The sequence below is a fragment of the Miniopterus natalensis genome, chromosome 12 (assembly GCF_054644295.1).
Source record: "Miniopterus natalensis isolate mMinNat1 chromosome 12, mMinNat1.hap1, whole genome shotgun sequence".
NCBI lineage: Eukaryota > Metazoa > Chordata > Mammalia > Chiroptera > Miniopteridae > Miniopterus > Miniopterus natalensis.
In genome coordinates, this window is record NC_142092.1 from 31,577,496 (window position 1) to 31,593,071 (window position 15,576).

At 41.0% G+C, this 15,576-nt stretch overlaps 1 protein-coding gene across 2 annotated transcripts in view; it reads left to right on the plus strand.

Annotated features, from left to right (window-relative positions):
- The window catches only part of LOC107538094 (histone-arginine methyltransferase CARM1-like), a 180,638-nt gene that overhangs the window by 144,967 nt on the left and 20,095 nt on the right, over positions 1–15,576 (plus strand). For both annotated transcript variants that reach the window (XM_087823164.1, XM_087823165.1), the window contains exons 6-7: positions 985–1,162; positions 5,934–6,024. In XM_087823164.1, coding sequence (XP_087679290.1) covers positions 985–1,162; positions 5,934–6,024 — 269 coding nt within the window. The remainder of the gene's footprint in view (positions 1–984; positions 1,163–5,933; positions 6,025–15,576) is intronic.

Sequence of the window (15,576 nt, forward strand, 5' to 3'; positions counted from 1 at the left end):
ATATTAGAAATATAATAAATACATTTCTCTTCAAGGCCCCTCTTTTAAGTGAGTTCAAAGTTATTAAATAAAATACAGAGGACATCAAAGAAAAATGACTACATAACTAATATGTACTTCTAAAGACAGGTTAATGAACATGGTGTTATTTTTGGAATCAGAAGATTAAGGGATAATTTAATAAGGATCAAGATCATTAATTTGGGCAAGGTTAGTGTACTGAACTTCTGGCATCTTTATTGTAGGCAGAAAATGGGAAATAAGCTGAAACCATTAGTAAAAAGCAATCTTCCAAAAAGTACCTGTGGATGTACAGGGAGGGGCAAAAATAGGCTTACAGTGGTGAGTACATGAATCACGGAGTTTATTCTTGTATTATTATTTATTAATTATTGTATTACTTATTTGTATTACATCTGCAAACCTACTTTCGCCCACCCCTGTGTATACACACATACACATCTAAATCTACAGTGTTTGTATAAAGAGTGGAAGGTAGTTATTTGTATGTGGTACAATTATAGATGTTTTTATTTGTCCCATATCTGAATCTTCTAATTTATCCATAGTAAACATGAAATATTTATGCAGTAAGGAAAAAAAAAAAAAAGTCTCCCAGCTGGGTGGCTCAGTTGGTTGGAACATCATCCTGTGCACCTAAAGGTTGCAGGTTCAATTCCCAGTCAGGGCACATGCCTAGGTTGCTGGTTCAGTCCCTGGTTGGTGTGGTATGAGAGACAATAGATGAATGTTTCTCTCTTACACTGATGTTTCTCTCTCTCTCCCTACTTCTCTCTCTAAAATCAATTAACATATCCTTGGGTGAGGATTTTTTTTTAAACCAAACTGTTTAAAGTGTTTATAGGAACAAATACGTCGCTTCCCTCTCAACTCCATCACACTGTCAACCCCTAACCTATGAAACTTAGTTTTTCTAAGAGTCTATGTAACAATAATACCAGTACTCTATTTTATCTTTTTCAGATACTAGTGGAAAATAACCACCTTTCAGACAAGATCATTGTTCTGCCAGGGATCATTGAAGAAGTCTCACTTCCTGAGGCTGTAGATGTGATCATTTCTGAACCAATGGGATACATGCTGTTCAATGAAAGGATGCTGGAGAGTTACCTTTATTCCAAAAAATGGCTGAAAGCAAATGGTGAGTTGACCAATCCATGTTTAGAAAATAGGCTAACTTGTCTGTAAAATTTGCCATCTTTTTCCCTCATATTTAATTCTTGGCAGAAAAGTGGAGAGAGCATTTCTATTCCACCAATTCTTTGATTTTCTCATCTTATTCTATAAAACATGAGGTTAGTCTCCAACCACGAGGACATTGATGGCTGTGCTGCACAGGACTCAGTGTGCAGGACTCGGGATAGGTGACCAGTTCAGGGATAAGTATTTTTGTCCTGGCTCTATCACATTCTTCCTTAAGGAACTTGGTCTAACACTTGACCTTTTGACTTTGATTTCCTCACTTGTGTGGTTAAAAATACTCTCTAAAGCCCTTTCAGGTGTTGGCTCTTTATAATGTAATAAACCCTCTGGGATCTGCTAGTTCTTTCTGACATACTCTTTTTCTACAGCTTGTCTTTTTCCCTGTGATCACTGCATATAATCAAGAAAAAAATATAAAGTCCAATCATTTTTATGCTTACCAAGTGTCTGCATGTGCTAATCAATTTGCATGAATTATTTTATGAAAACCTTACCAAGTGTGAATGATGTTTTTAACTTATTTGAAGGGTTAATGATGAGGATCATGTGATTTCTATATTCCCTCCCCAAGGAATACTTGGCAACACCTGGAAACCTTTTGGGTTTTATAACTGGGGGAGGAGGTGCTATTGGCATCTAGTGGGAGATGACGGGGATGCTGCTAAACATCCTTCAATGTACAGGACAGTCTCTGCATCAAAGAGGTATCTGGCTAACGTCAGTAGTGCCAAGATTGAGACCTAGCTTAGGAGGATAGACTCGGAAAGACCTGGCACAATGAGGAAAGCAAACTAACAAGGACTCACCTTTAATAAGTGACAGAAAGACCCTTACACATGCTGTCTACAAGAGACTCACTTCAGATTGAAAGACACACAGGGACTGAAAGTAAAGGGATGGAAAGAGATATTTCATGAAAATGGAAACAGGAAAAAAAACACACCTGGGATAGCAATACTTGCACCAGGCAAAATAGACTTTAAAACAAAGGCTTCAACCAAGAGACAAAGAAGAACCCAGCAATTCCATTCTGAGTACTTACCTGAAGAAATCCCAAACACTAAATAAAAAAGACACATACATCCATGTGCTCATTGCAGCATTATTTACAATAGCCAAGATATGGAAGCAACCTAAGTGTCCATCAGTAGATGACTGGATAAAGAACTGGTACATATATACAATGAAATATGACTCAGCCATAAAAAAGAATGAAATCTTGCCATCTGCAACACGGATGGACCTAGAGGGTATTGTGCTGAGTGTAATAAGTCAGACAGAGGAAGACAAATACCATATGATTTCACTTATATATGGAACCTATAAAACAAAATAAACAAACAAGCTGAACAGAAACAGACTCATAGATGCAGAGAACATTTTGATGGTTGCCAGCTGGGTGGGGGGTGGGTGAAAAAAGGTGAAGCGATTAATAAGTGCAAATTGAAATTGGTAGGTACAGGATAGTCATGGGGATATAAAGTACAGCATAGGTAATGTTAATAATATCATAACTATATGGTGTCAGATGGGTACTAGATTTAGCGGGGTGGTCACTTAGTAAGTTATATAATACCTAATCAATGGGTTGTATACCTGAAACTAATATAATATTGTATGTCAACTATAATTGGAAAAAAACTTATTTAAAGTTAAAAAAAAAAGTGGCAGAGCAGGGATTTGACCCCAGGCCTGTCTGACCTGCATCCCACACTCACCGCTTCTGCACACACACTGACTCCATTCTTCACCTGGGAGAGTGGACATTCTAACAGCCCATGTTCTTCAGTTAAGCATAGAAGGCAACAGTCGTATCTCTCATGAGAATTGCAGCTTCTTACCTTAATTTTATTTCCTTTAAATTGCCAGTGTTGTGCCTCCCTACCTTGATATCCAATGATGACAAAACAGGGACTAAAAGTGAAACTCATACTTACCCAAGAGACACAGTAGATGCCTATAAATAAAGCTTGAGACTCATCCATAATTTCCTACATGTTTTCAAAATTTAGGGATTCAGAAATATGCACCTAAAAACCTCGCATGCAAAAATAGCCAAATAAACTCAGGGAAGTATACCTAATGTCAAGAACTTCATTAGTGTTCCTGTTGTAAAATAGCCCAGGATGATCTTGGAAACATTGTGTCCAAGCGATAAAATTGAACTGTAGGAGATGAAGGAAAGGAGAAAAACTGCTTAGGTTTCCTCCTCAGTGCCACCTAGAATTTTTATATATTTTTCTGATATTTTTCAAATGGTGAGGTGCTTTCGTGTGATGAGATTTTATACATAGTTAATTAACGTGCAACTGATTGAGGCTCTCCAAGCTGAATATTTCCCCAGATATTTGAAATGGGTATGAAATTTTATATTTGGCTATGTATCTTTAACTAGACAAGTAGAAATAAATACTGATTTTATCAGCTTTGTACCCTGTGTGTTCCTGAGGGAAAGATGATTGATTTTTTTCCTAATTATTTTTATTTTCCTTCAAAATAAGACATAGTTTATAACATCAAATAATAGTAAAAGGCTTATAATGAAAAATAGGAACCTTCTGCCACATCTCCTCCTATCCTGACACTGCTCCCTTTCAACTCTATTTTTTGTTTCTCCTGTTATTTAGCTACATGTCCATATGAAGTTACCCTATTGCTATTCTTGTCACTCTGCCATTGAGAAGTTAGCTTTCCCACGTGTCATCTCTCTCCTTCTTGATGCACCCTCCCCTCCCTCATCTCATTACATGTATACAGGTCCTCAGGGCCTTAATCTAAGCCTTGGGGCCAGATGAGTTTCAGAATTCAGAACCTGGAGGGCTTTGGAAAGGTAATACACTCATATACCACGTATTACTTAACCCTCCAGTCGGATCGGAGGCAGCGCTCCGTAATGAAACACATTGTATGTATCTCTGCGACAAAACATATGAACGCGGATGCCAGGTGAGATGAATACAGACTATAAATAGACTCACGTCAGCTCAGGTCAGGTTTTGTCATCAAAAGATGTTTCAGACTTACAGAAATCCATTGCTTTTGCAGAGCAGAGCTTTTTAGAATTCAGAATTTAATATAAAGAAATACGGATCTAGGTCATCATTTGGTTAGATCAGTAATCAGTGTTTATATTATTATGACAGCGTAAGCGTCCGGTGCCGAATCGGTGGCCTGGTAGGCGCGTGTGGTTATATATTTTTCTCATGCAGCCTGTTGCTTTTCCTGGAATTGACTGCCTCTTTTCGCCATTAGCTTCGTTTTCTGTATAGTTATGACTAGTGTTTTTCATGTTTCAGCAGGGCTAGCAGGTCCTCCCGGTATTTGTTCTGTGGAAGCCTTCCTGCTGTGGCCCTCTGTCCTCCACGGATCCTGTGGCCTGGCTGCCATCCTGTGGCACTTTGAGTTTCTCTCCCCATTCCTGTGTCTTCCTCTTTCTTGGTTTACACCATCATTTCAGCAAAGAACATTCTCTAACAGGTTCTGGAGAGAGGAAGCTCGAGAAGTTACTTTTTATTGAGTCTGGATCATCATATTGCTGGGTAGAGAAGGTTAACTTGGGAACGATTATTACGCAGTATTTTTAAAGCATCTTTTTCTGGTTTCTGGTTTCTAATACTGCTGTTGAGAAGTTCAGTGCCGTTCAGACTCCTGATGCTTTAGAGTGACATACTTTTCTCCTGTGGACACTTTCAGTATCTTGTTTTTATTTCTAGCCTTCTTACTGTGAAACTTTTTAAATTCTCCTGCTGGATGTGGGGTGAGTACGTTGAATCAGAAGACATTTTCTTCAACTCTCGGAATATTTTTTATGTTTTTACCTTTGATGATTTCCTCTTCTCCACGTTATCTGACACCTTTGGAATTCTTTCCTACTAGGCTTGGGCTCTGAACACCCTCCTATGAAGCGTCCCAAGTTTACATGCACTTTTCTAAGGTTGTCTAATGTCATTCTATTGTGAAATTGAAAAACCACCAAGCAATCATTATTGTTTTAACACCAGTGCATGAGATTTAGATGGTGACATAGGAATGATGTTACAGTCATGCTTTTTCTCTTGACTGCCTCTGAAAATGCCCCAAATAAAACAATCTGTTCTATTTTAATAGACTTTGCACTAAACTGTGGGGCCATAGGCTATCGAATGAGGTTCCACCCCTGGGTTTTGCCCCTCCACTTATTAACTCTGAGACGGTGGCTGAGACACTTAAGTTTCCCCGTTCCTTATTTTTTCTCATTTGTAAAGTAGGTATAGTAATAGAACCCACTTTATATTGCTATGAGGCTTAAATGAATTAATACATAGAAACCCCAGAAAGAAATGTTCAGGGCAAAGTTAACAAAATCAAGAAAGTTTAGGTATTACTAGTTTTGTGACAGCGTCTCCAACTTCTTAGGCAGTCCTCCTTTTTGAAACAGGGTTAATAGTTCACCGGTCTTTCATATGCGGTTTAACAAATGACTGTGAAAAAGGGTCTCCCTAAAATGACAAGAATAACAATGCTGATCACCAAGTCTGCCTGCTCAGAAAGGTCTTATTTCAGGCATGCTAGGCTGGGTGTTTGTTTGCCAGGCAAAATCGTATTTTAGCTCATTGTGTAATGACTGAAATAGATGAAAGAATGGAATTGGTCAGGTGGCAGGCACGTGGACCGTTCATGCAGAAGGCAGTAGGAGTCAACTTTTGGGTCTTTTGTCTTTTGCTCATTAGGAATGATGTTCCCGACATTCAGCGACATCCACTTGGCCCCTTTTTCTGACGACCAGCTCTACATGGAACACTACTCCAGAGCCAACTTTTGGTAATGTTCTCTCTTCCTTTTTTCCCCTTCAGGGTAAAGTGAAGTTTCTAGAACGATTGACACCTAGGGTCACATATTGGGGGCAAGGGTTGTCCTATGCACTGTAGAATGTTTAGCAGCATCTGTGGTCTGTACCTGCTAGAAGCCAATAGCACCTTCCTCCAAGTGCGACAACCAGAATGTCTCCAGACATTGCCAAATGTCCCCTTGGGGACAAAATCACTCTCTATTGAGAACTAGAATAGACAAATCAGAGAGCTGCTTATGCACTATCAGATGGCCCGGAGACTACCCTGAGGCTAACATGCATCTTTCCCCTGTCTGCTGTAACTTCCTTTCCACTTTTCAGCATCCACTTCATTGGCTCAAGGCTGTGGCTTGTTAGAACATGCCTTTGAAGAGAACACATCAATCAGTACACCTCAATGTCAATGAGTTGATCATTTTTTTAATTTTTTTTGAGTTTTCCAAATTAGCTGTTGGCTTTTGGGCAGTTCACTTCACCCTCTGAGATTTGGTTTCCTCATTTATAAAATGAGAGAAAACTCAAAACTCCTTGCAGTTCCATACCACCATTCCTTCTGGCATCCTTTCCTGCGAACTGGTCTTTATAAGGAGAAGGAGGGGAGGGGAGGAGAGCGATGATACTGGGCCTACCGGTGGGAGACACAGAACACATGGCATCCTAGTGGGAATGTTCAGTGTCTGGGAGGGGCACAGGCATTTGCTGGCACATGGATGAGAGTGGATGCTAAAATTGAAGCTTTGCGTCCTAGCTGAGGTAAGCAGAACCCTCCAGGAGAGAGATCCAAAGTTCATTTCCCAGGGTTTCTCTTGGTAATCCTTTCTCTTTGGTGAAGGGGCAGCAAATAGCTTTGGTTTCCTGGGTTACAAATTCTATAAGTAGGGTCAAAGGACTAAGATTTTTCTTTTTCCCCAATTTTTTCTGGCAAAATAGGCTTTCTTACTACAGACTCATAGCATTTCATGGCTTCTGCTCAATCAGTAATTCTGAAACTTCAAGCCAGAGACTTTCCAATGGGGGTGAAGGACCAATTGGTGTATGGAGGGCAATGAGATGGAGGAAAAGTTAATTATGATTACTGTTCTATAAGGTCATGCCCACCTTAAATGCTTATATTTTAAACGTGACCTCCTGATGCAGTGATAAGTTGGAGAGTTAAGAATTCAGATACAAGAGTAGACTGTATCTGTGGGGGAGGTTGGTTGTCGAGGCATTTCTTGTGTGGCCTTCCAACCATACCATCTGCGGGCAGCTTACTACCTTAAGAATATTAATGATCACAGTGGACTGGCTGGGCTCCCCATAGCATACAAGCATGCTGCTATTTAATCTAAAAAGAAAAAAAACACCTTTTTTTTTATATCTTACTACCACAGTCAGCCACCATCCCTCTAAGTCCCCTTGTCAGTACTCAACCATCTCCAGTTACCCCCTTCAGTTTGTCTCAAGATACTCTACCAAAACCACTTTTAGCAAGGTCACCGGTGCCCTGACCTCCACATTGCTAAATCCAGTCATCAGTTCTCACTTCTCAACTTATTTAACTTACTAGCATTTGAGTAGCGTTTGAGCAGAATTTGAAACACTTATTTGCCTCACATTCTTTTGATTTTTCTCCTGCCTCACTGGTCACTTTCTCAACCCATCGTCCTCTGGTTGTTACTTATCTCCTTACCCTCTTGATGTTGGAGCACCCCAGCATGCAGTCTTTGGACCTCTTCTGTGTCCACAGTTACTCCCTTGGTGAGTTCACCCATTCCCAGAGTTCACATACCATCTATATACTAATTAATGATTCCCAAGTGTCTCTCTCTAGCTCAAACATGTCCTGTGAACACCACATTTTTCCACAGCCAACTGCCTACTGGAAATCTCCCCTTGGAGAGACTTACTATGTCTAATACTCAACTTCTGATCTCCTCCACCCCCATCCCAAACCTGCTCTACTCACAGTCTTTCTACCTCAGTTGCTAATAAGTTTATCATCCCAATCACTGAGACCTCAAACCTTGAAGGCCTCTCTTTTTCTACCCGGTATGTAAACCATCGAGAAATTATGTTCTACTTTCAGAATATATTCAGAATCTGACCAATTCATCTAATCTCAATTATTGCAATAGCTTCTTAACCCATCTTTCCCAACATTTCCAAAACCTTTCAGTAGGTTTTACCCAATCTGGCTCTTGATTTCCTACTACCATGTTTAATCAGCTCTATCCACATAGGTTTCTCGCTCCTCAGACTTATCGGACACGCTCCCACCTCAGGGCCTGTGCATTTCCATCTGGAATACTTTTCCCTCAATATTCATGGGTACTTCCTTCACCTCCATAAAGTCTTTATTAAATGCCACCTTCACAATAACATCTACCCTGACCACCCTATTTAAAAATGGCAACCATACCACTCCTAATCCCACATTTTCTGCTCTGTGTTTCTTTCTCTAGCACTTACCACCTTCTAAAATATATATTATTTATTTATTTATTATTGTTTATTTTTTGTATCCCTCCTGATAGAATATCAGCAACTGTAAGGGCCATAATTCTGTCAGTTTCCACTAATGCCTCCCAAGCACCCAGAACAGTGCTTGCCACATGGTAGGCCTTCAATAAATATTTCTGAATGGGTAGAAACTTTAATCTCAAGCATGTACAGAAATAATTACTATTAAGATATTAGCTGATATCTTCCCAATTTTTCTGTTCTTTTTTACAAAATAAGAGTTGTACCATAAATACCATTTTATAGCTTTTATTTCTTTTTTTCTGACTTTGACAATACCTTGTTGACATTTTCTTATATCTTTTAGATATTCTTTTGCTGTGGAGCATTTCTTATATAGCTCTCTCATAATTTACTGACTCAGGCTCCAATGTTGAATGTTAAATTACTTTAATTACTATTTTAATCCCACAAATTCTATAAGAAACAACACTAAAGTATTGTTTCTATAGTCTACAAGAATATAGAATTTTATAGAATTCTATATCCTAAATTCTATAAGAAACAATGCTAAAGTAAGTTTCCTATTATAGAAATCTCGATGTGCATTCTGATTATTTCCTTACAATAAATTGCTAGAAGCAGAATCACTGGACCAAAAGGTGTGAAGAAGGAACTTTAAAGATTGTTCTTATATATTGCCAAATTGCCCTGTGGAAGAGTTTTACCAATTAACACTTCTACCAGTGGTATATGAGAATGTCTGCTGAGTCTTGCCCATAAGGGATATGTTATTTTTTTAAATGCCAATTTGATTTGCAAAAAAAAAAAATGGTGGCCGGTTTATTTTTAATCTGTACTTCTTTGATAGCTGGTGCATTTGAATTATTTTATTTTTAGTCAATAAACACAAAAAATATTTTTGAAACCATATAGTTATCAAAATGTACAGCCTTTGCTTTCTTTCTAATTCCCCTCCCTCTATAACGCAGCTTCTGCATTAGACTACTAGCATGTGGTTGCACTGATCCAGGGAACAGGTCACGGTGAAAGCTTGCATGATTTCTGTTAAAAGAGGGAAAGAAGTGGAAATGCTGGCCGAGAGGAAGGAGAGGGGTGCAAAAAAAAAAAAAAGAAAGAAAGAAATTTGGGTGCATGCTGAGGGAGTCAGCTGAGAGACTGGGGAGCAACTAACAGGCTAAATAAATAAGATCATCAGCTATGATCAGTTATTAGTCCTCCCCTGAGTTTCCCACCAACAATGCCTGACACCCTTGCTCTTCACACCTGGAACGGAAACCTGGTTGTCCTTCCTTGCTGGCCCCAACTGCCCAGGCCCCTCCCCGTGACGATCCAAATCTCCAGCACTGGCTGACTCCAGGCTAGCTGTTCGGTGCCTCCCCCTTCCTGCCTGCACGCACTTCCTGACGGATTTCATTCAGCCCCTTGGCTGTCAAGATTGCCTCTAGGCTGACAGCTCCCCTAGTCAGAACTCCAGCCCAGATCTCTCCCTGGAACCAAAGACTTTGGATGTCCATCTGGCTGTTGACAAGTCTACTTAGATGTCTGTCGGGTATCTTAAATTTAACATGTCCAAAGGCAAGCTGCTGCTCTTCACCGCCACCCCCATTACATTTATTACAGTTACAGAACATAAAGCATAGGCCAACTGGCAGCAGTTAAAAGCTGGATGAATCAGACTCTAGAGCCAGACTGAACGGTGTTTAATTCTTGGTTCTGTCAGTTACTAACTATGAAACCTTAGCCAAGTTAATTCAGTCATTCTGAGACACAATTTCCTTATTTATAAATTAAAGATCACAATATTACCTACCTGGGGATAGGGGAGTTTCCATTTCGGGAAAGTCTGAGTGCACTGCCAGATGCTGAATGTATCTATCCCAGTTGTACATTCAGGGACTGAGAAATAACCACAGGGTGGGGATGAGCCCCTTGGACACCCTGGGCGATGGACTTGGTCCAGATCTCATTTACTACCCGTCCTCCATAAGCCCTCACTAACCAGAGGCATCCTAAATTCCCTGGTATCAATATCAGTTCACTCTTTTTAATCTAAAATTCTTTTAAAAATCAAGATCATCTCCCTTCTCCAACATAGTTGCTTTGTCACAGAAACCCAGGTTCCTCAGGAGAAGGATTGGGGACTATTTAGCACAGGTGCTTGTGGGGGTACTGCAGAGTCCTTCAGGGGTCTGGGCCTTCACTTCAGTCATGGATCGGTGATCTCGATCCATAAACCAGACCTGTACATTAGATCTGCAAATTGGGTGAGGGACCCACTTTCCTTTGTGACAGCTGATGCCTTCCTGCTCACCAGCTAGCATCTTTGTTGTTGTTGTACAAATTGAGCACCATTCTAGTGACTGTACATGTCTTTCACCTCTGGTAACACTAGCATTTATTAGCAACCACCACAGATCCCTTATTGCCACTCTAGCCTTGCAGTCCAACACAGTAATTATGTCATTCTTGCCTATGACAGTTAATTACTGCTTTATTGCTTCTGACATTCTGAAATTCCATCCAAATTGTGCTCATTGGGAGCATAACTTAATGGCCACCTTAAGCATCTCAAAAATTCCGCTGCTCCCTCACTGATTTATTCCCAGTCACCTTTATGAAAGGAGGGTTTCCTGGACTTTGCCTGAGAACAGTCAGGTGGAATGTTCTCACATATTCTATAGTAAATTCATCTTTTAGTTCCACCTCTTGGAGCCTTCTGACCCTCTCCTCAATACTGTGCTGCAGAAGTTCTGGAATCTCGATCTCATTAACTGCAGGCCATCATGATGACCAAGCTTCAAAGCAACTTCCTGCAGACCATTAGGACTGGTATGTTACTGGAGCATCGAATCCTATGAGTGAACCATGCCAATACATTGCACCCTAACCTGACTTGTATTCTACCCTAGTCCAGCACCCTTAAAATCCATTCCCATACATATTTTCCTGGTTCTTAGCAGAAAATATCAACCATCTTCTGCAGTTTCTTAGGTGTGTCAGTTATCTCCTCCTGGAATAGGAATCGTACTGACTGCCCAGGCTGTGCTGGAGTTATCAGCCTGACAGCAGCGAGGGACCGTCAGCCTGGAGGCAGTGGGCAATAGTGAGGCAGATCCTGAGGGGAACAAAATTATCTTGCAAGACACAAGCTTCAGAAGTTGTGCAGTCTTCAGGCAAAGGGAAGCTATTCTCTGCTGTTGACAGGGACAAGAATTCTACTTCTAATGGCCTGAAGGGGTCAAGGGAGTTGAGAAAGTGTTTTCAGGATTCTCTGCCTTATCCATTCAGCTATCCCAACCCCAGGTCTCAGAGCCCTACTCTTCCTCTGTCAGAGCTCCAATATGATACTTAAGACCTGTCAAGGTTGCCCATCCAATCTCCTTTACAGCTTTTGTATTATTACTGTTTTATTGTATTATTGTATTATTACTCATTTTGGGGCGAGGAGACGGGGTAATTCTAGTTTCAGGAATTGTCAAATTCTGTACCTGATTTTCAGCATGGCAGGCCTGGGAGCACCGAGGAGATAGGCATTTCCTTAAATTCTGCTAAGAAAACCCTCTGGGTTTCACAGTGTGTCTTAAGTTGGGAGTTGGCTTCCCTGAGAATATAATTTTCTTTTTGCAATGCTTCCAATGCTGTTTACAGAAGCTTGCCTACCCCTCAATCCATATAATTATCATCACCCCAAAACTTCAAGCACACAGTCACCATCTAGACCAGTGCTTCGCCTTCTACCTTTACTGCATCCTGATGACCACCAGTGGGATCATTAGTAACTGTCATGAAACTCATGCCAAGGGTTATCCCCACCCCCACCTAGCAATGAGGATTCTATGGCCATCAAACTGGTGAGTAATTCTACCTCAAGAGTCTACATTCTAGGGCCACACCTCATTTTGACTGTCTTTGTTTGAGGTCCCCAAGAGTCGAGATCTTAGGCAAAGCTTATAAGCTGCCACTTTGTTAAAAATAAAATGCAATGCCAGTGAAGCAAGAATGAGGAGAGAGTGAGGCAGGAAGGAGGGAGCCGATACAGGAGCACATTACGGAGCCGACCACTGTGTGGTGTGAAACATCAGGACACTGCTTGATCTCAGGACCGTCTTCAAGAAGCTGATTGAACCACATCTCAGAACAGATTATACAGAGGGGGAGAGAGAAGCAAATGTATCCGCTGGCTCTTACCTTCCCGTTGGTCTGCTGTTCCCCTTCAACATTAACTAGCTTCTTCTTCTGGGTTGTACATGCATGGGCACTGCATGCGTCTCAGGGCATCTCATGCCGCAGAGTCAGCAGGGATGCCCCGGGGCAGGAGGGGAGAGACACATGGTGCAGGCCTGAGGGGAAGCGCTGTTGGCTTGTGCTCATGTGGGGTCAGATGAGCCCCCACCTCGATATAGCAAGAGCAGAACACAGTGACTGAGGATTCCAGAGACAGATAAGACTGAATGGATCTGACACTTAGAAGGTGATATACCACTTAAGGAACCAAAGGAAAGGAACCAGTTTTCAGAGTATTGTGAATGAATGATATGCATCCATCATGCCGACAAGGGCAGATCCAACTGAGTGATATCAGGGATGCCAGTGGTGGATGACCTGTGGTCAGTTGTTCTTTACAGAGATCAGAAGTCTGTGCCTGCAAAGGACAAGGGAAGATGGATGTAGCAGGAGTCTGCCACAGGCAATGAGAGCTCCCATCATGCACCTTTCCACTCTGAATCTACTAAATGCCTTTCTGACCATGGTACTGCTGAGAAACACATTATTTTTAAGGAAATCCATTCAACTAAATGGACAAGCTGCTAAATTCTACCGCGCAGATAATGGATGGCTTGTTCCTTGGCTAATTCTGCCTCCAAGCTGAAATTTCTACTAAAAGTTCTTTTATAGGTAGAGTTTGAGGCCTTCTGGTCTTTTCCAAAAATATATTGGGCCCTAATAGTCACTGGTTCATTGAAATACCACGTGGAGCAAATAAGAACATTGCAGATTACCATGTGATACAACCAAATTTTTGTGGAGGCTAAGTATATGCGGAGTATCACAGAGAAGGAACTTTTGCAGGAATACTACCATGACCAACACATAATGTTTGGATTTTCATAGGCCACTGTCCTTGTTTTATTATATTTCAATGAAACCTGGAACTGTAATTTCCTTTCAACTACCCAGTATTTTTTCTTGGTATTTCCTTTGCTTCTCTGTTTATAGCTGCAGCTCTTGAGTTCATCTAACTTTTGCTTATAGAATAAGCCTCAGTTTCTGTATTCATCTTTTTTTGTAACCTATGTCAAATTAATAGCTCTTCCATGATATCCTGCCGCTGGGCCTACACACATGCAGACCTCTGTAGTCAGGGATGTAGCATTTCAGTTTCCGGGTCCTCTGTCATTAGAGCTGACCATTTCCAGACAGATTGGCCAAGTCCAACAGACATCCTCCTTACCGTGCCCTGGCCTCAATCTAATTGCTAAAACAATCTAGTTTAGTACTCACAGAATAGGACTCCCTTAAATTAGGCAAAACTATTCATTATGTTCATAGCACATATATAGGCAGATTTCTAATAACGGTTTTCTTTTCACTTTTGGTTTTAAGAAACCGAAAACTCAATGAAAAATGACTTAAGAAAAAGAATATTTCTGACTAATGTATCTGAAAAATCCAAGAGTAGATTCAGCTTCTCAGGTACAAATGGATTCAGGGCACAGGCACTCTCATTGGGTCAGGGCTGTTCCTCCCTCCTCCCCCTCCCCCCCCTTTCTCCCTCCTTTCCTCCCTCAGCTCTGCTCCATTCTTGGATTGACATTCTCCTCATGGCAGCAGTGTGGTTTCTAGCAAATCCAGATTTATGGACTCATAGCTCCATGTCTACTTCTCCTTTGCCACAGTAGGAGCAAACGTCTTAGACTTGACTCTCATTGAGTCAGATGTTTAACTCTGGGTCCATTGCCAAGGCCAGGGAAATAAGATGCTCTGATTGGCTGCAACTGAGCCACATGCCAACCTTTAGAGCTGAGGGCAGAGCCAAGACCATCCAAACCATAAGAACTGAAAGTGGGGAAGAGGTAACCACCCAGAAGATCTGATCCCATTACCAGAAAAAAACTATTTGCTGGTAGAACAAACAAAAGATACCCACCACAGCTGTCTTGACTGATTCACTGTTCCTCCTGACACAGGCTTCCATGGGCCCAATTCCTACCCAAACCAGCAATGTCTAGACTCACATTCGCACACCTAGGAGCACTCCATGGGTTCCTTTACAGAATCACAGGCTTCCTCTCGCTTCTTACAAAAGAGCCACGGTCTTAAGTTTGGTTTCCTTTAAGGCCTGTGCACCCATTTCCCCCTGCTCCTTTATACTAAAAAGTATATTTTTACAAATACAAAACGTATATAAATATAGCACATGTAAAATCTAAGCTGCATTATTTTTGTGGTGTTTAAATCAGCAAAACCAGACACATAATGAGTTGAGCATCTTTATAAATACCACTCTGCACAGTGGTATGTCTGCATTCTGCCAATGCAGAAAATTGTCAGAAACAACCAAGCCTTGTGTCCTGCTGTATGTAAGGGAGGTACAGTATAAGAAGCCGAGTACAGGTACAATTTGTTCCTAGGCATGTATCCTTCTATCGGCACCCCACCAGGCCATCGCAGCCACCCTCTCATGCTGCGTTCTCAGCACCATGTGTGATGTAGGTGACATCCTTGGATCCTTGCTTTTGGTTTCCAGTTCTTAGAGTAATATGTGCCTCTCAGCAGGTTGGCACCCCTTGGTTGTTAATTTCGGTAGAGCGTAGTGCATTAAGATACCCAAAAGTCGTTTAATTGTCAAACAGCAGAATGGGTTTTCCCTTTCTCTTAGCTTCCTTCCTTTCTTTTTTTTCTTAATTTTTTGGTGTTTTTTTAAAGGAAGGAAGCTTTTAACGGGAATGAGTGATTTTTTTGTTAGAATAAAGAAGCAAAGATTTTTAGTAAAGTAAAATATCTGCGTTATACTATGAGAGGTTGTATTCATATGAGCAAGAAACAGGAGCGTTTGT